This window comes from Periplaneta americana, chromosome 10, assembly GCF_040183065.1.
Source record: "Periplaneta americana isolate PAMFEO1 chromosome 10, P.americana_PAMFEO1_priV1, whole genome shotgun sequence".
Taxonomy (NCBI): Eukaryota; Metazoa; Arthropoda; class Insecta; order Blattodea; family Blattidae; genus Periplaneta; species Periplaneta americana.
This window is the reverse complement of record NC_091126.1, coordinates 88,327,776-88,354,058: the sequence shown is the minus strand read 5'-3', so window position 1 is coordinate 88,354,058 and position 26,283 is coordinate 88,327,776. Positions and strand designations below refer to the sequence as shown.

The window sequence follows — 26,283 nt, the reverse complement described above, 5'->3', positions numbered from 1 at the left end:
TACAACAGTTGTCATGATTGTTAATTTTGCAGTTATATTTTTAAAATCTTCTTCTCTTTCAACTCCCGGTTTACTCCAATCTGTAACTTCTCTTTCAGACAATAACTGAAAGCAGTGTAGTCTATTTCTTTTCAAGTACAGTGTCACCTAGCAAGGGTTGTTTTGATCAAGATTTCTTCTGACAATGCAGCAGACACTTTCTTCTCGTTATTGTAGAATTGAATTCCTAGTGAATTTTCTGCCTGTAATCTGTACTTTTATCATAATTTAACAGGTGAAAAGTTCTATTTAATATTACGACCTGCATAAAATTCTGACCTACTTACTGTCACTCTTCAGTCACCATTTATAAAAATACACAGATATTTATGTGCTGTGCAACTTGCTTTGCATTATGACCTAGTTTACGCCAGGCAGGCTGGCTGGGTCACATCATTGAAGCATTCTGAAATAAAATGGCTGTGCGCATACACACACTGTGCATGGTGTACATTAAAGAAATTGTATGTAGGTTAATGGAATTAACTGATATTTATTGGAAATGATCATTTTATTTCTAGAATAGTATAAGTTTCATATCCCTAATTTAAATACTGGTATCCCACTATTTATTTTCTCTGTTACAGAATGGAGAACAGGAACGTCAGGGAGACTAATACTCTATGATGAAGACAGCACAACCAAAACTGAAGGTGAATGGAAGAAGAGGAATACTTTAAATCATTATAGAGTGAGTACAACATGTAATTTTAATTAACACCTTCATTGTAAATTATTGGAAACTAAATTAATATCGTCCAGTATATTGCCACAGTTTGTCAGTTTCAGTAAATTTTAAAGTTTTATATCACGAGATAAGTTTGTAAGCAGTGACAAACTATAGCCTGATTGACTACAGCTATGTACTGTGCAGTACTTCAGGTCTTGAAGCTAAGCTGTAGCAAATTCTAAATTAGTTCAACATAATATTTCGTTACAGTGTTGCACTTGCAAAGTGCATGCTTCTTGGATGTTATTATAAATGATTTAATTAACTTTTATAATAATATTTCAGTAATCACATAATTTTCATTAAAGTCTTGTACTGTTGTACTGTAGTTAATGTGGTGTTAATGCAAATGCAATATTGTTTTGTTCAACTTCATGGCATATTGTACTATTTTGAAATCACACACAACTTTTCTTGACCATCGTCAGACATTTAAATAAATTCGTAATAAAATAATTGTAAATAAATGAGTACAAGTAAGGAAAAAATGTGACCGTGCTGTACAGGTACCCGATGGAGGTGCGCTGAATCTAGTCTCAAAACAGTCGTCCTTCTACAATCTGTCAATTCTCCCAGAGAAGACAGACAAGTCTCACAAGTACGAGACACTGAATTTGTCCAAGTTCAGCTCAGCCAGTCCACCACTGAGCCGTGCTACTTCGCCACTCAACCATGACCATGATGGAGGGCTCAAGGTGAGTGAATTTACTTCATTATAAATAAATTGAAATTATCCATGTCTTTTACGAATGTATGGAGGTTTTTTAATTGTGAGAGCATATTACAGCATAAATTACAATCACAGAAGCTAAGCAGTTCAGTTACTTTGTACTGGCAAGTTGTAAATTTCAGATAACCTGGAATATAATAACTGTGATAGAATAATGCTGTAATACCAAATATCCATTTCGGTATGTAAGAGTAATTTATCAACAGTAATCTCACTAGAGGTTTTGATTATCTAGAGAAAATCAAATCTCGAGTGGGATTTAATTGACTATTACACGATTTGAAGAAAGTATATAAAGATTAGAAGAAATAAAGTACTCTAATACAATAAAATATTAATTGACTTACTAAAATTCTATTTCACTAATGTTAGCTTCACTAAAACATTTGAACGGAGCCTTCATTTTCAGTTGACTATATATGTGGTAAACAAATGACGATCACAAAGCATGTTTTATAGTACTGTAAAGAATTTGGAGTTTGAAATGTTGGCAAACATAGAAACAAATGGTAGGGAGGTGAAAAAAGCAGAAGAAAGTATATAATAATTAGAAAAAATAAAGTAGGCCTACTCTAATACAATAAATATCCTCTGATTGAGGTTCTGGCTGATATGTACAGCTGTCAAAAAAAAAAAGTGGACGCACTTGTGAACAGCGAATATTTTCAAAGTCCACTTCGGGTCGCGGCGATATTACACGATGCATGTGCTTGTACAAGCAGTTCCGGAACTATGAAAGTGTTCCATATCTGCGCCTCGTAGACCAGCGGTAGAGTGCTTGTTTAATGATTCAAAGGTCGTGGGTTCGGGCCTTCTTTAAGTTTTCATTTTATTTTTTAATCGTTCTTTAGCGATGTAAATGATATTCAAATTATCATTTATATCCAGTTATCGTTCTTTATGGATATCACGTTATTTATATTTTGTTATCGTTCTTTAGAGATATGAATAAAATTCAGGTCATCATTTGTATTCTGTTATCGTATTATAACGATATGAATAATAATTATTATTGTATCTCCAATGGGGGTTAGCCCTATTTTACATATGTATGTTAGGGTTATAGTTTTATACACAAAAAAGATAAGCATAAAGAGAAATGGAAAAGAAAATTAAATTAGCTTACGCAATGTAAACAAAACATAAACAATCCGTAAATCAGGCATTGCAAAACAAATATCAGGTATCAATTTGAAACATACAAAAACATTAACAACACACATACGTAACACTTCTATAACACAAATATGCAGATTTCCGTACCATACATCATAAATTAATACACAATAGTCACACAAACACAGTCAAACTATAATTACGACATTGCGACGACATCAAGTATCCCATAACTGACTCACATACATAACAAATCAAGCATCCGTTTCAACACATACACTTCAACATAGTAACCACACTTTTAAAAGTTACAAATTTGGCTCCAAGAAGAAAAAATAGGACACTGTTACTAATTACTATTCTTCTACAATTTCTTAAATACATCTGTAATAAATCTGTGAAATTCTGATATGAATAATATTCACGTTTATTATATTGTTATCGTTCTTTTAGCGATTTAAATAATATTCAAGTTATCATTTATATTCTGTTTTCCTTCATTAGCATTATAAAACAATATTCAAGTTATTTATATTGTTATTGTTCTTTCGCAATATATTAATTAAACAAACCAATATTTATCATTTATATTCTGTTATCGTTCTTTAGTGGTACTGTATAAATAATATTCAAGTTATTTATATTGTAATCGTTCTTTAGCGATATAAATAACATAAATTTAATATTAGGTTTGGAAAAATCCAGTTGCATAATACTGGTATTAGTTTTTCTTTTTGTATTATTACATTATACTATCTTGAACCACAATAAAATGAAAAGGAGTAACGAGGAATTGAACCTAAGACGTTGACATCTAAATTCCGACGTTCGTCCACTGAGCTACGAGAGCAAAAGTGTGGAAACATTTTCGGAAAAATTGGCCCAATCACATTCTAAGATTTTCTGATGATTCGTAGAAGCTAGTCCAGGATGCGGGGGGGAAAGGCTAATTGAGATTTCCCGGTCTCTGACCGGGTCAAACATCCTGATAGAATTAATATTTAACCCTTGCCGTGACTTTCGGTGAAGTCCGGAGGGCCCAATTAGTCAAATCCACTCTCCTCATCTCCACGCTTGGGCCCCCTGGAATTTAATAAGATGCGAAAGAGATAGTGGCGTGCGGAAAGCAACGGGATGTTACCGCATTTAGGCCTATCCTTCCCAAGAAAACTGCAAACATGAACAAAGGAAGCTTTTAATAGAAGAAGAAGGATCTTCTGCGGACCTCTGGAAAAAGAACTAAGGAAGAGACTAGTGAAGTGCTTTGTGTGGAGTGTGGCATTGTATGGGGAAGGAACATGGACATTACGACGAAATGAAGAGAAACGAATTGAAGCATTTGAAATGTGGATGTGGAGAAGAACGGTGCGTGTGAAGTGGACAGACAGAATAAGAAATAAAATTGTGTTTGAAAAAGTGAGTGAAGAAAGAATGATGCTGAAACTGATTAGAAAGAGAAAAAGGAATTGGTTGGGTCTCTGGTTGAAAAGAATAATAGACGACATTAGGATATGTGGATCATATGCGGAGACTAAGAGGAAGGCAGAAAATAGGAAAGATTGGAGATTGCTGTGTTTGCAATGAAAGACCTGCCCATGGACAGAACATTTATGTATGTATGTTCAGAATGCCTGGAATATCGTGTCTAAGAACAGTCGCTATTTGCAAAGACTAGTCAATTCCATGCCCACTCGACTGCAAGATGATCGAGACAAGAGGAAGATAGACTAAGTATTGAATTGTGGCTTTTTGTTTTGTTTTTTGAACGCTTAATTGTTTTAATGTTTTAAGGCCGACGCCAGTAAATGTGTTATGTTTATGCCACGAAAGATATTTTATTGAGAATAAAATCTTTTTTCTTTTCATTTGCAGCCACAATATCATAATGATAATTATAAAGTCATGGCATAATATATTAATGAACCTGATGTTAATTACTAAAATAATCATAAAAGAGAAAGGAGCCATTATGTCTAGTTTGTCTCTCTCAAAAACAGAACAAAAAAGGACATAAAAAGCACGAGGTTGTAGTCGAACGCAGGACCTCATGAATAAAAGGCCTGAACACTACCATTATGCTATCGAATAACACACAGTATACTTCAATTATAACTGTAGATATCAGGCAACGTGGTCCAACAACATGTAACATCGCCTGTCTCCGAATTGTAGCGAAGATACCCGAAGGGAACTTTGTTTCAGGAGAGCGGCCACTTTTTCTTTTGACAGCTGTACATCTATTATCAGGCAGTACATCTCACTTGATGATATGTGTCAGAGGAAGAACAATTGTTTGTATGCATCTGCAGTCTGACTAGTGTAATATGTAACTAGTCAGCAGTGTATGGAATGGAGGGGGGAAGGAACTGGCCTACCCCATTATCTCCTAGCCTAGTTGCCTCATAATTGTGCCTACTTTGTGTCACTTGTGGGGTTCAGACCTGTCTTTGGACATTTGACTAAACAACAACAATATAATCAAATAGGTATTAATTGACTTACTAAAATTCTATTTCACTAATGTTAGCTTCACCAAAATGTCTGAACGGAGCCGCCATTTTCAGTTGACTATCTATGCGGTAAACAAATGACGATCGCAAAGCATGGTTTATAGTACGGTAAAGAATTTGCTGTTTTAAATGTTGGGAAACAAAGAAACAAACGTTAGGGAAGTGATAAAATTGTAGTGATAAACAGCCATGATTGGTTGAAACACGTCCTTTCGTACCATTTTATTGGTCAAAAATAGTATGACATAGTAAAAGTGTAATAGTCTCCATAAACCAGAAATAGTAAAGGTTATTTGTGACTTTTTTCAGGTTTGGCACCTGGTAAAACACCACGACACAGATACCCAAAAAGAAGGGGAACGAGGCAATAAGATGGTGTCAGAGATTTATCTCACCAGGTTACTAGCAACCAAGGTAAATTAGTTTTATAAATCTTATTTTTGTTGATGTTTACACACCAACGCGTGCACACATACACACACACACACACAAATTGTTAATGCAGAAATGTTTATATAACTAAGTTATGTATAGTATATTGAGAACAAAAGCATAATTCAAATATGATATTAACTCCCTGCACGAAATTTTATTGAAAATGAAACAAAAAGATTATGAAGGTCACCCAAAATGAACAAAATCTCACATTATTTACGGTATTTCTCTTCTATTTTACCAACATGCTTGCAGCACTTGTGCCATAATATTCATAATGTTACGCAACATTTGAAAGACATGAAGGAAAACATGAAGTTAATGTTACTCATTGGGCTAATATGCCTGCTGATGTGTCAGAGATTTTGGTTACAAAAATAATAAAAGGATACAAGACTGCTGTGCAAGCTGAGGGACGTTTATATTTTTCTATACCTAAAGATAAATCAGTTGAAAGAAAGAACAGAATAGAGGCTGAGGATTTTATAGAAGACTAAATGAATTTTACACTGTTAGGAAGATCAACCCTATGATCGGTAACTAACAAAGAAACAGGTCAGCAGTTATGTCATCAGAAGGCCAAGATAAGATTAAGAAACAACCAGGGATTCAAAAGCTAAAATCATGTGTTTTGTCACATTCATAAGACTAGATTAATTGAACAAGACAATATAGCCTACTATATTCATTGCTAATAAGGAATTGGCACGTAAATAAATTTATAAATTAATGTGAATAAACCCCATAAGTGATTACACTACACTCTAGCTAATCTGGCCTCTCAGTTATCCGACTCCTTATATTGTATTTCCTATCATTTCTATTGTAATAGTTTTCTGGGAAATTTGTGCTGGTACAATATGTTATACTGTATTCCTTTACTCGTATATACTTACATACTTATACATGCACCAGCATTCTAGTTTCGATTTAGAAGTGCAAGTGAAGTGGTTGGCACAACTTATAACATTAAAGTTAATTACATTTTTAAACATTCTCAGTCATCTGGCACCCCTCTGTGCAAGCAGGAGTCCACTGTAATTTATAAGGGCCGAAATACTAAACATTATTTCCAGCAATGAATTACTCAATCCATCTATGATGTACATTCATACAGGTGTGACCTCACAATTTTCCACTTCAGCAAATAATAATTCATTCATAGTTTTCTGCCCAAGGGCAGGTCTTTCACTACAAATCCAGCATTCTTCAATCTTTCCTCTTTGTCTCTGCATATGATCTATATATCTTAATGTCATCTATCTGATATCTTCTTCTGCCACGAACTCTTCTCCCATTCACCATTCCTTTCAGTGCATCCTTCAGCAGACAATTTCCTCTCAGCCAGTGACCCAACCAATTCATTTTTACTTCTTCATCAGTTTCGGCATCATTCTTTCTTCACCCACTCTTTCCAACACAGCTTCATTTCTTATTCTGTCTGTCCATTTCACACACTCTATTCTTCTCCATATCCACATTTCAAATGCTTCTATTCGCTTCGTAGTAATGTCCATATTTCTGCCCCATACAATGCAACACCCCACACAAAGCACTTCACTAGTCTCTAGGAAAATATAATAAATACTATAATTTTGTAGGGTTGGCATATGCTCTAGAAGTGTTGTGTAGTGGCATATTACTGTGTATGTGATACCGGTACAGCTATAGTATTCTAACACTTAAGTTTTACACACCTTTTTTCTTCTCTTGCATCCCTCTTTCTTGGTTGATATTACACATTCAGTACTTTGTAGGATAACTTTGATTTTATAATCGCATCAAGCCTTTTCGGAATCACCACCAGATTATATGTGATGTCAATGCTGAAGTTACTCCATTCTTCTGCAAGTTCCATTTTCAGATTTTCAGTTGTTCAATGAGAGTTAAAATAGGAGACTGAATTGAAGTTTGGAGGTATTTTGGTGTATTATGGACTATCCAGGTTCTTGTATTTCATACAATATCCTTCGAATTGTTGTCTTGTATGAAGATAAAATTGTCTTCAATTCTCAGTATCAGTAGTTCATATGCCCAGTGTGATACCAAGGCCAAGTAGGTGCATGGGATAAACTGTTACTGAAGCAGAGTGTTCGAATACTATTTTTTTTTTTTTTTTCAGTATTCTTGAGTTTTGTTCGTATTTGTTAAAAATAAACGACATATTTTTCTTGGCTTTAGTGATATCAATTTCAGGATCTTTAGCACACACATGTTCAACGCAAGGAAGTTAATCTATTATTTAGTTGAAGTCATTGCGTGTTCAAATAGTTTTTACACCACTGTACTGAGAATGACCCAGAAAGAGTACAGTATTAAAACTCAAAGGTTGTTATAGTAAAATACATTTTATTTAGTATAATATCGAGTTGAATGTAGAAATTTATCGTATTAAAGTACTGGATATATATATATATATTTTATCACCGAATTTACCTTTATTCATTGAGATGAAAATTGGAAGAAATAGTTTTAACAAAATGGAAAATAATTTATTCTAATACATATGCAGTTTTTAGCTTTCTCACAGGAAAAATACAGATGTAATACCAACATGGTTAATTCAGATTGCTTTCATACTTCCATTTCATAAACAACGTCTTGTTTCAAAAAGCATGTGTATCGAATGAAGTGCCACATTAGAAAGGTAAAATTTTGAATGGTATTATATTTATTCAGCTATAACCTTTATCCAGTACTGTAGATAACATTTTTCGTTATGGAGAGAAATTTAAATGATAAAGGCAGAAAATTATTGATATTAGATAGCAGAATAGAACAGTAAGTCAGAAATGTAACAACAATAATAATTATGTTACGAATTACACTGTAATTATGAGTTAGGACCTCATTTTAGAATATACAGCACAGAATACATTTGGTTTAAAATTACTTTGCAATTAAATCCTAACTAGTATACCATAATAAAAAATCTTGATGTTTACTGTCAGTTTTATTCGTATCATACTGTATACAGTGTTACATTTACATTGGTTGAATGATTGATTCGTTTGTTGATTGCAGGGCACTCTCCAGAAGTTCGTGGACGATTTGTTTGAAACAATCTTCAGCACAGCTCACCGGGGAAGTGCATTACCTCTGGCCATCAAGTATATGTTCGACTTCCTAGATGACCAAGCCCTCCAGCATGGCATCTCTGATCCAGAAGTTGTTCATACTTGGAAAAGCAATAGGTCAGAACATAAATAAATAAAAAATAATAATTGTGAAATATTTGTCTGGTATGTTTGTCACATACTGGATTAATTGTTTTTCATTCATACTAGGATTTAAATTCGTAAAGAAAAATTTGGTTTTTCTATCTTGTGTGTGGAAAACCCATGTTCTGTTTTACAACCTATTAATCAAATCAGTGACAAAAAAGGAATCTTGAAAATTAACGATATGCAGAATGAATACAAATTCGCGCACAAGCTCTCCATAGCGTGATTTTTTTTTAATTCATAAATATAATAAAAGATACTAAAGAACTTATGTTGCATGGACTTTAATGTTAGAGTTACAAATAACTGCTACATAAGGTAACAATTATACGTACACTTAACTGTTGTCGCAGTGTGGTTAAAGAAGGTGTAGCACCATCTATTTCAAGGCAAGAAGCAGTGCATCACATTAAAATTATTTCTAGAGCCTAGCATTTGGTCACCAACCTACTGGAAACATATTAGCTGTGTATAGAGTATTGTAGTGCATCAGCATGCTAGAGGGTTAGTACATTTAGTTTCTGATTAATATAGTGAAGAATCTATATAGCAAAGTTGTGCTGTGAGTGCATTTCGTTTATACTAACGCTGACTGTTTCTTAGGCTGATTGAAACTGTCGACCTCTATGAAAAATTTAATCATACAATTATTTCATAAACAATTCTTCACACACCCCACCTCACTTACAAACAATCAGTATTGCATGTCAGGGAATAAGGTAATGACGATTCTGAAAAAAAAGAATCATAAGTGTTCGGAGTTCAACTTCGCTAATAGAAGAGTTTGGAGGTACTACTTCAGTTTCAGTGGGTTAAGTATTAGTTATCCCATTCTAAAATCAGAACAGACAAATGATGTTTCATTCAGGAACACTGAAACACCAAAATACATAATAAAAATTGTTACGTTTTTCTCAATAAGACTCAAAGCAGATCTTCTTCCTCTTCAAATTTGCTTGCTACTACTTGGTCAGTGTTCTATTGCGACTCGTGTAACATGATGTTCTTAGCTAACATTTTGTTAGAAAAAGTCTAAAATCATCATTTTAAAACATTTGTACAAAAAATACACTGAAAGAAAACTTCCTTTTGCAATAACATTGCGTTAACATAATTTTGTACCCTGCTGTGAAAATGTTTTAACTCGCATAAGACATTTTGGCAGATAAGAAAATATAGGTTTCGCCAGATAAAACAATATTTGTAACTGGAAGTTTTTAAGATCAAGTTACCAAGGGAACATTGCTATCTAATAGTATGATGATGCAGATGTCTCTGATATTTCACATTTTCAGTTTGTACCAGTTACTTCTTGGAGGTTGAATGAAGTTTTTCTAGATTCAAGCGTTGGTTTAATAAAAAGGAGACATATTTCATTACAAGCAGTAAGATTATGTAGTTATTTAGTTTTGCAATGCCTTTCAACATTATCGCTAAGTGTAATATATATATTTCGTTTTTATATCATTTACAACTCTACAATTTTCTGCTTGATTTCAATTTAATTGTAACTTTTGTGTTTGTCATATAATTTTCTTGGAGCTTTTTCCTTACAATAACATCCTCTTCAATAGGCTATAATGTGTAGAATTATTTGGTATGTCAAATGTTACTGAAAGCATTGTTTACAGTTGCACACAATTTGTGTTAACAGACTGTACATACATATGTCATACACAAGAGAGACAAAAGTACATAGACAGACAGTCCCCTTCTTTTCACAGCCTTGTGCATTTAGTCACAGCTCACCTAAAGGTGTGTACACATGTAGCGAACAAACAATGAACGAACAACAAGCAAATGCATTTGCTGATTGAAATCGGAATGTGTGGAAGATGCAGCAGAGGCAAACCAAGCATTTGGTTTGCACTTGTTTGCAGTTCATAACAGAACGCAGTGGTTAGTTTAATTTCACCAACAGAATGTCGAAACTCGAGTGGACTGAAGAAGCTGTCATCAAACTTATTGATGTATATAGGAAGCAGGAAATTTTATGGCCATATTTTGCAAGTAATTTTTCGAAATGTGTTTCGAAATGCGACAGAAGTTGTGAAACTGTCCCGATTAAATTAGACGTAAATCATGAAGGAAGTCAGTGTCTCTATAAAATCGATTGCGATTTTCGTAGAGTGGTGTCTGCCACCATTGCCTTTTGTTTTTTAACTTTCTTTTTGTTAAACTGCTATAATAATAACAATGGCTACACTTGCTATAATAATTATATCTTCGTCTGCTATTACTGAGGATAATCAGTGAACTCGAACGTTCTCTGACCATTTGCTGATGATTTGTATGTTGCTCCGAAGAGTGAATGAATAATGAAGTTTTGCTTCATCATTTGTTCATTGTTCGTTCATTATGTGTGTACGCACCTTAACTTGTGTTAAATGTGATCAAACACTGGAATTGAATTATTTCGAATATGTCTTAAGATATTGGTGACATTGTCAGTGCTACATTAATCCTTGCCACCTGATCCTTATTAGTCGTGGGATGGATTGTGTGCACATGCCCCTTGAGTTATTTTCACCAGAAAAAAATACATTGGAGTTGCACCTGGTGAATGTGAAGCCAAGCAATTGGCCTTCCACATCCAGTCCACCTATGTTGATATGTCACATTCAACTGCTTTTGATAATGTCAACCTGGACAGAATATCACTTATTTTTATACTGCAGTACCAGCTTGACTGTTAGAGACACTCAACGTGTAGTATTCATCTTGAGTGTGTGTTCCATGTCCAATTTACAATTTACTGTGTACTGCTATGCATTATATATCTTGAGTAAGCCTAGAATTTTTATAATAAATAATTAATAATGGAGTATGTTACCTCATTTGATGATCACTTGTATCTAGAAATATAAACTTCACATGTTATAAGTTGTATAAAAATGTATACACGTTTTTGACAAGAAATCATATTGTGAAGAGCTGGTGTGTGAATTTTTAAACATTTTGTATAATGACATGTTCATTTTTGTATAATATGCAATATAGAATATGGAGAAATTATTACGAAAAACACTGGGAAGCACGATGATACATCAGTCATGGCTCTCTTGGTTAAGTTGATCTTTATGTCAGTACCTTAAGAGTTTTTGTCAACAATAAGAGTTCTACTAAATATACACATTTTATTTATTTGTTATGTAGGTATATGAATAGAAATGAGGGACATCTATACGCTGGGCACTTTTAGAGATCATTCCATTTTGCATCATGTTACAAATATGTACAATATACTGTAATAAAAAAAACAGCAAAGGGGAAAACATAATTGTTTTGAATTGTCATAAATGACAAACTTTAATGATGGTTAACAACTGAACCTGAAACTTGTAACGGAATAAAGTACAGCTGTTAAGCATGGAGTGGAATTTGTATATGTAAAGGAATGGTATTTTCTTTTTAATTTCAGTCTGCCTCTTCGATTCTGGGTCAACTTAATAAAGAATCCGAATTTTGTATTCGACATCCACAAGTCCAATATAGTGGATTCCTGCCTTTCTGTCGTAGCACAAACATTCATGGATTCCTGTTCCACTTCAGATCATAGACTGGGTAAGTTGCAATACTTGTTTTAAGTAGCCTATACACTTAATTGTTTTTACCATAAGAAAGTTTTCAATAACAATTTTCATTTGTACTAACAGTTACAGATATATTGATACAGTTCTAGTTTTGGAGTGACTTGTTATTTTCCATGTTATTTTTTGTCTCATTTATACATATTTACTTGATGAGCTTTTATTCTCGAATTCAGTTTTTTGCGAAGAGGCAGTTTGGTTTCGTATTATCTTCTCTGTGCAGTGTAGAATCATGGTTCTAAAATAATTTTAGCTATTTAAAGGCTGCTGTTGATTATGTATAACTTATACATATGAGGTGGAAGTGATGTAACTGTGCAGATTGAAGAAGACAATGGAATACCTTAAAATAAATATAAAAACCTATTATGCGTTGTGTAATTAAGTGCATGGTTAATTAGAAAATTAGGCTACAAATCTACATAGTTTGGCAACAGTGTACTGCCTGAATCACCTACCCAACACTCTTCCAGTGTTAATGACCTGAGTGTTACTGACCAAGAATATAAATAATGTTTTAAATCTAACATTCATTAGACAAAACAGCATGAATTTTAAGAATCTTGCTTACTTCTTACCTTACGGTATGAAGTATGAAGTGACATGACACAAGTACATCAAGAAGAGGTGTATTATGAAAATTCGTAATACCGTTTCACGTAAAGCAAACTTCATCTGTAACCATGATATTTCCAACAATATCTGGCTCCTGCATACACTTATTATGCAGCCAGCCACTCACTAAAAACACACACCTGGATGAAAATCTTGTGGCGTTAGATACTGTACACACCAACTGTGATATGGACATAACTGTTCTCTGAATGTTCTTAGAACAGTCCAATGAGATACTCCAACCTCACAACTGATATCACGGGTACTCTGACTTGGATATTCTTCCACAAATTTAATGTTTCTTTCTCCCTGTCCTTATCAGGTCCCTTATTACCATAATTGCTGAAACCACATCTTGTGTCATGGATACACTGACAAACTGAAATAAATGTCTATGCATTTGAGACATTCCTACCTGGAAATCTTTTTTTTTTTTTCATACCGTTGTCGAGCATCTCGAGAATTGTAAATTAAAATTACGGCGAGATATTAGTGGTCCCAAAATTTTGGCATTTTTAAATACACACCAACTAAATAATTATGTAAGAAAATAAGAAAGTGCGCTGGTTCGAAAATCAGGTTGACTTTCACCCACGAATGTAAACACACATGAATTGAATTGAAGTCTGAATCATAACATTCCATCCTGAAGTCGGTTTGCCAGACTTGCTGATGTCCTGAAATAACGATACATGTTAATCTTTTTACAATAGAACCCTGCTAGTCCGAATCCTGCTAATCTGAAATTTCGGATAATCCAAACATGTTAAAAAAAAAAAAGGAGAGAGGGGAGGGAAAAAAAAGAGGAGAGAGGGGAGGGGAAAAAGAGAGTTTGTGAAATGAAATTCATATAAATTATACAGTAGAAACTCAAAATGTACAATATACAGTAGAACTTACTTTACCATTAGTGAATGAATTAGACCCCAAAACTGGACAAAGCCGTGGACAGTGAAGGGTGGGGAGGGAATAAGACGTGGTTTCACTGCTTGAATTCTTGTCCTCTGCATAATCTGACATTTCTATCATCCAAATAGGCCCTGGTCCCAATTGGTTTGGGGACCAGCTGGGTTCTAGTCTATTTAATTTGCAAGAAAACATTTCAATTTATTGAAATACTGCAAAGAGATAAATCATTCCATATCAGTTTCTCTAATTAAAAGAGCAAAAATCAGAATTGTATGGATAGTACTTATCGAGTAAAACAGTGTTAATGTAAGGGAATTTTTTTTTTTCTGAGGAAAGTATTCATTTGGGGCTGATATGGTATTAGAATTTTTTGTTAAACTGTATCCAAGGAATAAGCTGCTCAAATTTGCACAATTATATTACTTCCACCTTGTATACATACTATTATATTTTTGTTATGATTGTTACAAGAATTTGATTTTTCTTCAACAGGTAAGGACTCTCCAAGTTCCAAGTTACTCTATGCAAAGGACATTCCAGTGTACAAAGAATGGGTGGAGAGATACTACTCAGATATTAAGATGATGCCAGCCATCTCGGACCAGGATATGAATGCCATGTTGGCTGAAGAGTCTCGGGTATGACATTTATATTACTTTCAAATAACTAATTTATTCGTACACATTTTTTTTAAAGTAATTTATATTTCAATTTAATTTAGGTTTTACAAACCTAACCTAACAATTGTGGGAAATTGTATCTTTGTGTAGTGCTGCTCTTAAGCAAATCACAGAAAATTAAATTGAATGGATTTAAAGAACAAGCATAATGGTCTCAGTTTGAACATAGTGATGCAATGTGATCATTGGTAAGATAGAGTGAAAGTTTATTTTCCAAGATAATATCATATTTTAAGTATATTTTCGGTAATTTTCTAGTATAGGTGATCAGATATATGGCGTGATATGACGTCATGTATTATTTCCAAGCCGAGGTATGTGGCAAGGTTAATGGGTTAGTTGAGAGGATTATTTAAATATATGAGGCCAAGGAATTGTGTAGTTTGGGGAGATATCAAAGTTTCACCAAACTTTTCATATATCTGATTATTGATACTAGGAAATTACCATATTTCCTGCACCATATTGTAGATAAATTGCATAACAATATAAGGAAAAGAAAGATGATGTGATGGTGTATTCGTCTGTGTTTCAGTTACATACTACAGAGTTCAACACCAATTGCGCTCTCCACGAGCTATATACTTATGCAATGAAGTACAATGAACAATTGACTGTGACATTAGAAGAGGATGAATTCTCTCAGAAGCAAAGACTGGCATACAAATTGGAGCAAGTCCACAACATAATGGCAGCAGAGTCGAATCCGTGATGGCGGTCTGCCGGACCTGAGTCGAACCCAACGTTCGAGGTCCGGTGCTAAGTTGCGTGTGGACGTGTGCATGCGGCTGTGTAATGTGCGGAGGTTGCTTGGCCATGACCACACGATTCCTGAGACGATCCATCCAAAGCGAGCGAGCAAGCCAACAAGCAAGCTGGAGTGACCAATGTGTGTGTGCATGTGTGTGTATGTGTGTGTGTGCGCGTGCACGTGTTGCTTGTGTGGCAATCAGGAGGATGGGGAGGCCGTGAAATTTCCCCTGAACAATTTGTTCTTTGCTCAATGACTGGTCAGTCGGTCAGTACTGGAGCTGCCACAAGTGTGTGCGGTTGCTCTTTGTGGGTTCCTACGGTGACGTGGATGAGGCGGGCCAAAGAGGAAATGCTATTTGGAAATTACACTGAAGTGCCTCCGGTAGTAAGAGAGTATTTGATGATCGGATAAGTGAGCCCCGGCCAAGACAGTTTCAAGCACTGTGAGGATTCCAGTTGTTGGCAGGCGGGAGAGAAGTGGGACGTGGAGCTCAATTGTAGACCACTTGATGCCGAGGAACAAAACAAAGATCCAAACGATAGCCAGTGTTAACCATGTCGAATAGAACATACCGATTCGTTCGTCGACACATTTTCCGGTTGCTTGGTTTTCTTCTTCGCAGTGATTCAATGCCGTTCTACTTTTGTTTCTTTTAAGGTGTATGTTGATGATTTAAATGTCTTCCATGTTCCCTTCTTGCACCAAGTTTCCACGCCGAACCAGCACGGGACGCTTGAAACATGTATATTTGTACAGTTTTCCTCGGAACCATTCAATATCCTACTTGCTGCTCGGACTTGCCATTCAACTAGTGTAGCCGTGTGTCTGTGTAGATGTCAGTGTGAGGCTGTTTTGTTTCAATTAAAGGTGCACATGCGTACAGCACACTATCTCAGTGGTACTTTGAGAGACAAACACTTTCTGTCTGCTGTTTCTGTGGCTGCTCTGTGTGTCGGTGTGGCGTGAGGATCATCTTACCGGCAACTGTTTTTAACGAGGACCAAGCAATCAATTCTCTGTATGATTCCCGACCGATTGCTGCGGGCGGCCGGATTGCTCGCATCGACGGTTTTCATCCTGTTTGATTCGTGTTAACCCCTATATTACATGTTGGCACGAATCGAATGAAATGGTCACAACTCAGGAAAATTCTGTTGTGAGTTTCCATTGAGCCACACAAAAATGAAGAGAACATTTCTTAAGACTGGATCTTGTTTGAATATAGTACATCATGGATAGCAAATTGCCAAGGGAGGCCACCATGTTCTCTGCTACAGTGACGTCATCGAAATGTTATGTATTATGTTTGATCTTTTAGTAACTGTTCATTGAACTTGAATGTTTAAGCCTTTCTAAATCCTTGGAACAATGCTGGTCTCCCTGTTACATTGTCACATTATTATTGTTTTCTTGTTCTACTGAATGGATATGCTCAGTGTTTTGTCACTTTAATGGAAATCAGTTTTTCATGCAATTGTTTTCTTTTATTCTACACCACACCTCCACAGCATCCTTTTTCCGCATTAAGTTCCTGTTATTTCTCATGAATTTTGTGAATTACACCATGTATAAAGTAGGGAAACCACTTTGAATAACATATTGATTGTAAAAACAATTCAAGATGGGAGGAAATAAAATGACATCCAATCAAAATGTAAAAGAAAATATATTCGGGAAAAGTTTCAAGTTACAAAAAATGAAGAATGTAAGACGTGTTATTTACAAATATCTTCCTTGCGATCACATTTTAATATTTATGACGAACGTATGATACCATGGAAGCAACAAGAAATGTGATGTGATTCGACTGTCATACTTTTGCCCAAACAAGAGGTTTAAATCTAAAATTGGAAAGGTTTTAATTCGAAAAGAGAGAAAAATGTAAATCCTTATGACTGTAAACTCGCAAATATTTTTCGGTGCACAAAGATGGAGTATGAGGAAGGGAAATCTTTAACTCTCTTAATTATTTAGAGAACTTTATGGATGAAACTGTGCAAGTTTCTTGGGTTCTTTCTACATATCACGAAGCAACATACATAAAAAAATACAGAACAACGTTACAGATTCACAATCTTCTCTGTTTTCCCTGTATTCAGAATTGAAGAACCAAGAAGCTTTCACTGTATTAATCAACATAAAAGGAAAAACAGCTTTTGAAATTGTCATATAAATATGACATACCGGTATAGAAAAGTTTTATTCTCTCATTATGAACCATTATTGCACTGATGTAATTGAGTTTTGACATAGTATAATTTTGCTTTTATTTTTCTTTAACATGAAATGGTAATTTACTCGAAAACAGCAGTTTTCGTGTTGAATTTTTTTCTTACATAAGAAAGTGATCACGTGACGAATGAAACTATATAGATCAAATGTTTCCAAAACTGTTTGTTCTGGAAATGTTACTGTCTACTTGTAAGACAGAGCAAAAAATATTTTACTTCTATTTTTCATACATTACTGCTATTTGAAGGGTCCACAGAAAGAATGTGCTAAGCCACTTTTCTTAAATTTTTCAGGGGAGATTTCATACACTCATAAGATGTTATGAATTTACATCTCATTTAGTTTAATGTACCATGTCACAATGCAGGCTTTTTGCCATTCTGATTTAGTAGGAAGATAGTTCACTTCATGAGCTAGCAGATGGGACCAAAAAAAAAATCAACAAAAAGCGACTTAGCATGTTCTTTCCCAGGACTCTTCATTTATTTTCTGGTACACAAGTCTATTCATGAGAGTTCGGCTTTCTTAGGGTTCTTCTCTTACCTTCTTTATTCTTTCTTCTCTTTCTATTAGGGCGACCAAAAAATGGCTTAACTCACGAAAAAAATAATAATTTATTGTCTCATCTTGTGTCCCATTTGGTTGGGTTCAGGAGTCTGAGCAGATAGAGACGTATCATATTTCGTTTTTTTTTTCTGCAGAACTTATCACTATCATTGATTAACTCTTTGTTGTATGTTAGATAAATAATATTGGAAAAAAAATTGCATTTTTATTAATGACAAAAGTGATTCCATTCTTCTTCCTCACTAAGAATGTAGACAACTGCTGAAGCACTTAGGCACAAATGTGCGCCCCATAGACTATAAATCATCCCAGAAGACCTCAGTGGGTCATCACCTTCACAGTGGGGCTGGGAAATCACGTAATTTGTTGGGGTGAATTATATATACCATAATTTAGCAGTAATTAAAGACTCCCTTCAAGCAAATGGTTCACATAGAATTTAGTTTTCTTCCTTCATATTTTCATTATATTAAAGAACATTCCTTCAAAAAACAAATACAGAACAGCTCAGCAAAACTGTCCCCACTATATATCTAAACGAGTTACTCTGTTCTTGATGCAGTACTCTTGAGACTAGGAAAATTATGACAAGTTGTCATTTATTTCTTGTGCCACTCTTCTCCCATTCTGTGTTTGTGGCAGCTCCTTATGATTGAGAAGATTTGTGTAGTTTAGAAACCATTTAGCAAATTTCTATTAATCTTGTTTTAAATATTGCCATTTAAAATGATGATTCAGGACGAATGGAAATTTATTTTTTGGCAAGACTCCAATTTTTTTTATACATTTGTTACCAAGCTGCGTTTTCTACACTCTTGTCATTGGACGGAAAAAACATATTTAGAAGCTGACACAAATGCATTGCTTTGTGTACCTCGTTTTTATCGTGACAGCATTTTTTAGTTCGTTTTAGCATTCAGCGTATTGTGCTGTTTATGTTTTTGTTTTGTTAAGAATTTTAGATAAGGATGCAAATAGCCATAGTAGCTGATGCGCCCTTTTTAAACCCCACTAACTAACTAATTAACTAACAAATGCACTGCAGAGATAAACTGACTAAAGAAATACTGTTTTCCACGCATACCTTGATCATATTGATATTAATATAAGAAAATAAGTTATCACCATTGAGTAATTTGTGACGTGGAAGATGGGAATAAAACAAGAAAAGATTTTGGATCCAAATAATTTTAAAATGTCTGACAATCAAACCAGCAGATGCTTGGTTCTTGGATAGTGTGACTCCAGTATTAAACATGTAACATCGAATAATTTACTATCCACTTAGGATATTCTATTTATTTTCTAAAAATGAATGAATTTTTTTCAGGATTTTCACTCAAGTGTGTGAACTATCCTTTAAGTGTTTCCTTTGATGAGGTTGCCCTAACTCAGTAAACTTCACAATTTAATGCATTTTTTCTCCACCTGCAAACCATTTACAGAAATGTAATACTTGTTAAAAAGAAAATTCTGCCATTTGGAGAAATATCACATCATTCTACTTCAAAAATGTTATTTATGAATCAGTAATACCTACAATAACTCTTCTCAGGTACTCAGCCAGGTGAGTTGGATATTTGCTTTCAAGTGTCGTGGGACCATGTCTGGCCGGTATATATATATCAGTGGGGCTTCCCGCTGCGCGCCAATCAGGAGCTAGTTCCTAGCAGTGGCATATACTGGTTAAAGGGTTTGGGCAATCGCTGACCCTATTATTACACAAAATATATCTAACAATTACTTTAATTTTAATTACTATGGTAAAACTAATAATACAAAATTATTACATTATGTTATATTATAAACTTTTTCTTTTGTAATTTCCTTGGGCTACCGCCGGTAGCCCCGGTAGCCTGCAAAATACGCCCCTGGTTCCTAGTCCCGACTACTTGCCACATTCTGGTTGGTCGGAGCAGTGGCCAATCAGGAGCTAGTTCCTGGTCCCGACTGCCTGCTATGTGCTGGTGGTCGAAGTGTGTTGATGGCAGGTTTCCATGCTGTACTCAGCTGGAGGCCCCCATCTCTGTTGAAATTATTGCCATCTAGCTGGATTTCGATGGCTTCCTTGGTGACCAGGTCCAAATAACCTGGTGTCTTATCCAAGATGGTGGTGGTCCCATGACACTTCATTCCCTGAAGAAGATGGCAGAGCTAGCCATCGAAAGCTTGGAAACAAATATCCAACTCACCTGGCTGAGAACCTGAGAAGAGTTATTCTACATCAAACGTCGGTAAAGCCTCAAGTCATATAGTAATACCTAGTTTTTCAAATTCTAAACCAGTAACTGATCAATAATACATTTTGTAACACTAAGAAAGCACAATATTAGACAGCAGTTACTGCAAAGAAATCTCTTGGAAAATGGATATTCATAGCTCTTGTAAATTATGACCTCGAAGTCTGTCTATACATTAACGACCACATGTGAAACATTTCAAAGCCACGTCTTTTTTGGTCTGTTCACTAACTTGCGTTCTTTAAAACGGAGTGTAACTGAACAAAGTGATCAAACTATGCAAATGCCTCATTCTATAATACAAATAATAATATTTTTTTGTGATGTAGGTAATGAGAAAGTACAAGTAGTAGCCTACATACAGTATAATAATACAAATATTTATTTTCCGACTGCAAGTGCAGTGGTATGAAGTGAAAGTACTGAGATGCTGCAAAAAATAGACTTCAAGATTTTCGTGGAAATAAACGTATTTATTACTCATACAAAAAGAAGTTTTCGGCATGTGTTGTCTGTTCTGTGTAGGAATTTCTTCTAAACTGTTGGACGGATTTTATTCATAGGTACGGTATTCATTATCTACAGGCATTAATTTATCAAAGTATTACGCATATGAACTATAATTATTTTTACTAAACATTAGTGGGTGAAAGTGATATAACTCCAGATTGAAAAGGGCAATAAAATACAATAAAATAAATAAAACCTATTAATACTTTTTATAATTAAGTGCATAGTGAATTAGAAAATTAGGCTGAAAGTCTGCATAGTTTGACAACAGCATGTTGCTTGTTTATGTATGAAAGCTGAGTTCCACCCATAGTCACTCCATTAGGGTTGTCAGATTTCATAATGACAGGAAATAACAATACATGTTAATAATTTTATTTACATAATTTGCAAGAAAACTATCTATTTTATTGAAAAATTGCAAAGAGATAGTAGTTATCTAGTAAAACAGTGTTTTTTTTTTTTACTAATTTTGGCACTGCAGCCCGAGGCTCATTGTCCCTAGACCCACAACTCTACTGAACACACTGCAGGACTCCCCCGTTTACTGGGTCAGGGTACCCAGGGGCCACTGCGAGACGCCACACACACTGGGACAATGGACAGACAACCAGTCCTGGTAAAGAGGTCCGAATTAAATCCCACTGACTTCACGACCGGGAATTGAACCCAGGCCACCTTGATCAAGAGTCCAGCATGTTACCTCAAGACCAAGGAGGCGAACAAAACAGTGTTAATATTTAGGGAAAAATTATTTTTTCTGAGAAAAGTATTCATTTGAAATTAATATGATATTAGAATTTTTTGTTGTACTTTATCCAAGGAATAAGCTGTTAAAATCTGCAGTTTTATTACTTCCACAATGTGTGTGTGTGCATGCGTGCGTGGGCGCGTGTAACCCTGCCTAGGAAATGGGCTCTCAATTCGGAAAAATCAATTTTTTGTTTTTGTTTGTTTCTACTTCAGACTTAAATTTCAAACATTTAAAACAAAAGTTTGTTGCAAAAAAAAAATTGAATATTTTATAACAATTTCAAGTTAATATTATGAATTGGTCTTCACTGGGGAAACGGTTTTAAAGTTAAGTAATATTGAACGTAAAAATAACATTTTCGTTATATTACAGACTTCTATCACATCGATGGCCATGTCATCATGTAGTTTAAAGTTTGATCCAAATTATCATTCTAAGATCCATAATTGGAGGGAAAGGAACTGGGCACCCTATGCCATTATCTCCTGGCCTACTTGTCTCATGAGTGATGCTTATTGGTGTTACTTATGAGGTTCAAACCTGTCTTCGAACAGTTGACTAAACAACAAAACAACAAGATCCATAAATAATATTTTCACTCAAGTCAAGATTTTTTTATCCTGTAAAATTGTGAGTTCCGAATTGGCATCCCTTTTCCTAGACATGGTCATATATAAAATTGTCCGAAGACAGGTCTGAACCTCATAAGTAACACCAATAAGGCGTCACTCGTAAGGCAACTAATCCAGGAGATAATAGGTTAGGAGATGTATATTTCACCAGAAAAAAGTAATTACCCAAAATTTGCTCCAATTTTTCCCTTGGTATTTTTTCTTTATCAGGGGTGGCTTTAGAGGCATTGCCATCGTGCTGTGGAACTACCAGAACACAAGAGAGAGAAAAAGAGGATTCATATTTTCCATGCAAAACCAGAGAGAAACAATTTATGCTTATACATACTTGCAAACTATACCTTCCAACATTATCATTGCTGTCAACCATTTTGTGACCAGTGTTTTCAGCGTGGATCTGTGCCAGGCACTACATTCCATAAGAAATATAATAGGATACACGCACAATGTTCATCTTCTCCTGTCCATTTCAGCATCTAAAACATGTCAGGCACAATTTGCCTCTCTCTTTTTGAAATGCTTGCGCAACTATATTGGTATGCAACCACATTTACTGTCTCAATCCCTTAGGCCGGGTGCACACAGAATCAGACGCGACGCAACATTTTGTCTCGTGGTACTTGTCTCCCATTGATTTCTTATTGTGTGGTGCACACAGAATCAGACGTGGCACAACGGTCGCGAGCAGATACAAGGAGACACAAAGAGACAACATCGAATGACTGTTAGAAGTTCGTCGCGAGGAGACTCTGATAGCTGCAGTGTACTGCGCATGCATTAGTAGTGGCTATGATTGCACACTTTCATTATCTACAAAAAATACTATTGTTGTGTAGTGCACATTATTCATAATGGAGCTCGATGCGGATAAATTAGTCGATTTAGTACAGGAAAGATACATTCTGTACAATCTTTGAAACAATATCACGAGAATAATGTGGTTTCTGAAAATATGTGAAAAATTGCAAATGAGATGAAAGCACCAGGTGAATAATAATTTATAATAATAACAACACTGCGTAACAAATTTAAATTTTTTTTTTTTTTGCGCTAGGTATGTGCTTCTATATAATTTGAGCCTCCTGAATATGAATATGGCAATAAAAACAATTGTTGGTTACGGTTTTTGAGAAATTTTAGAATTTATATCTATTCAAAATATTGTTTTATATAATGACAATAAGGCTAAATATTCACTGTTCAGAAGATTACAGCTTTCTTTTTCTGCATTTTCTTTTACACTGGGCATCAGGTACATCACGGGCTAAAGTCCAACAATAGTCTGCTGGCATATTGGTACTCCATTGTCCTTGGTATATTTTTTCCATAGTTGAAATTTCTTGATGGAAGTGCTCATCATGCTCATCACTGAAATCGCACAATTCTCGGGAAAAAAAGTGAAGATGTGAGTGAAGGAAGTGAATTTTCAGGGAAATTTTACAACCCCTAGTTTAATACGCCAACAGTAAATTTTTCACTAGTTCTTCATAGTTCTCACTTCTACAGTTATCCAGAAAATTAATTCAACCTCCTTGAATGCAATCCAGATGACTGTCTCTTTTCCTTCCAGCAAAGATTCGAAGTGATTGTCCATTATTTCTCTAATTTGTGGTCCATTGAGAAATCCCTCTTTTATTTTTGAATAACTAATAGCAGGAAATGCTAAGGAATGCACGCTGGTCCGAGTCCTCATGGGGGAAGAAATTTTCTCATGAAATTTCGGCCAGAGTATGGGACCAGTGCCCACCTAGCATCATGATGCACTTGGGGAGCTATGGTAGGTAGCGAAAGCCGGTTGCGAAAGCCAGATATAACGACTGGGGGGATCATCGTGCTAACCACACAATAACTCCATTCTAGTTGGATGATCATCCACCTCTGTTTTGGCATGTGGACATGAGGCCAGCAGCCGGCTGGTCGGGCTGGGCTCTTCACGGGGTGTAGCGCCACGGATTATTAATAGCAGGAAATTTTTGCTGGATATTTTTAAATGCTTCAGTTTTATAATTTATCCCTTTAACAAATTCTTCATTAACCCTAACTTATTGTGTAAAAGGGGTAAAATTACTTCGTTTTGAAGTACAAAGGGTTGATGTATAATATTTTTCTTCCTTGGCTCTAGTGATTGTCGTTTTATTTTACAATGTTTATCTCGAGCGCGAGTCCACACCTGTGGAGTAACAGTCAGCGTGTCTGGCCGCGAAACCAGGTGGCCCGGGTTCGAATCCCAGTCGGGGCAAGTTACCCGGTTGAGGTTTTTTCCGGGGTTTTCCCTCAACCCAATATGAGCAAATGCCGGGGTAACTTTCAGTGTTAGACCCCGGACTCATTTCACCGGCATTATCACCTTCATTTCATTCAAACGCTAAATAACCAGGATGTTGATACAGCGTCGTAAAATAACCCAATAAAATAAAATAAAAATAAAATATCTCGAGCGCGACTGTCCAATTCGTACAGAAAGCAGCAAAATTTTGTGTAGCCTAATTGCATTCCAAAAAGCAATGCTACAACCTTCAAATCCGCACATATAAACCATTCGTACTTTGAATATTATCATTAAAGCACACTTTAAAGAAATACACGTCTTACACAGAATACTAACACCACAGAAATATCCTGGTAAACTGAAGCATTTTCATACGGTGAACCTGTTTCTTCCCCTCCAAATGGAACCGAAAAGGGCAATAAATAAATTTCCGCTTCTAGAAATGGTTTTGACATGGTGATATATTGCAAAATATAAACTACAGTAATCTAATTAAAGCTCACTGTGAAAGAAATGCACATCTCAAGTAAAATCAGGTAAACTCAAGTGAATTTATACCGCGAACCTGTTTCACTCCCTCGAAATAGACTCGTAGAAGGACAATAAAATAATTTCCCTTTCTACAAGTGCTTCTAACATGGTGCCCTACTTATACTAATATTGTTTTCACATAATGGGTCTTCACATTTGTAAAACAAAATAGTTACACACGAAATACGATGATTTTTTAAATAAAATGCATAGAAAATTAATTATATTGTGCATCTCGAAAACCCGACGTGATGGAACATTTTGCTTGTTATTTTTTAATTCAGGAGGTCGAAATTAGTAAGAATTTGTTAGTTTTATGTCTGGTGCAAAATGACTGTTGACCAGTGTAATTTGTAGTAAGCCTAATTCTCTGCTCTATACTATCACTCATTATTGATTTAATATATTATTTTTCTTTATTGTGAGTCGTGAAGTAGTCATAAACATAAAAAATGACGTTTGTGCAGTACATTTTAATTTTAAGACTCTTTCAATCATATAGATTTTTAGGAGCTTGCGTCCTTAGGAAATAATAAGCAAATACAATAGAAATTCTCATATAGACAGTCCTCTATTATTGACGCCATTTTCTAGCCTAGGCCAGTTTTCCAATCCCACAGCCAGCAAATCAGTTGTCGCGAGCAGACAGTTTTAAGCTGTCGCGAGGCGTTGTAAAGCAAAACATAGTATTGCGCCTTGCCATGCCGTGTCGCGTCGCATCTGATTCTGTATGCACCCGGCCTAACTCCTCACACTCTGTCTATCCTCCCACTTTGTCGGAATAAGTTTCTTAGAAGGTTGCAAAAATAAGTTAATAATATTCCTTCCGATTTATTAAAATACTTTATTTTAGAATGCTTTTATTTCAGTATATTTCTACTAACTATAGTCTGGAACTGTGAACCTGTGAAGTGTTATCGTGTTATGTAATGTTGTGAAGAAATTAATTCAGTTATCACTTTATTAAAATCTCAGCTTTCAACTTTTAACATATGAAAACTAACTTCGTGATAATGATTGACACGGCATTTAAATATTCACCAAAGCAGCAAAGTGCTAAAGCTAACAGATCTGGCAAATTCAACTAGGATATTTATTTAAAAAAACACTGGTTTTGTGGATAGGAGAATGCGTTCTTCTGTTTCCCATGTGTTCTGTTCCGAGGTGAGCATAATTAGTCAAAAGTGGGTGTTACAGATTTAGTGTACTAAGGGAT

The 26,283-nt window shown here is 35.2% G+C and overlaps 1 protein-coding gene across 2 annotated transcripts in view; it reads left to right on the top strand.

Annotated features, from left to right (window-relative positions):
* The window catches only part of PlexA (plexin A), a 1,043,054-nt gene extending 1,026,248 nt beyond the window's left edge, over window positions 1-16,806 (top strand). Inside the window, exons 22-28 of one of the 2 annotated variants that reach the window (XM_069837886.1) lie at window positions 627-730; window positions 1,276-1,464; window positions 5,435-5,539; window positions 8,585-8,754; window positions 12,206-12,348; window positions 14,391-14,536; window positions 15,114-16,806. In XM_069837886.1, the coding sequence (XP_069693987.1) occupies window positions 627-730; window positions 1,276-1,464; window positions 5,435-5,539; window positions 8,585-8,754; window positions 12,206-12,348; window positions 14,391-14,536; window positions 15,114-15,290 (1,034 nt within the window). In that variant the 3' untranslated portion in view covers window positions 15,291-16,806. The remainder of the gene's footprint in view (window positions 1-626; window positions 731-1,275; window positions 1,465-5,434; window positions 5,540-8,584; window positions 8,755-12,205; window positions 12,349-14,390; window positions 14,537-15,113) is intronic. The other variant, XM_069837888.1, reaches the window with a different exon arrangement.
* The last annotated feature ends 9,477 nt before the right edge of the window (window positions 16,807-26,283 follow it).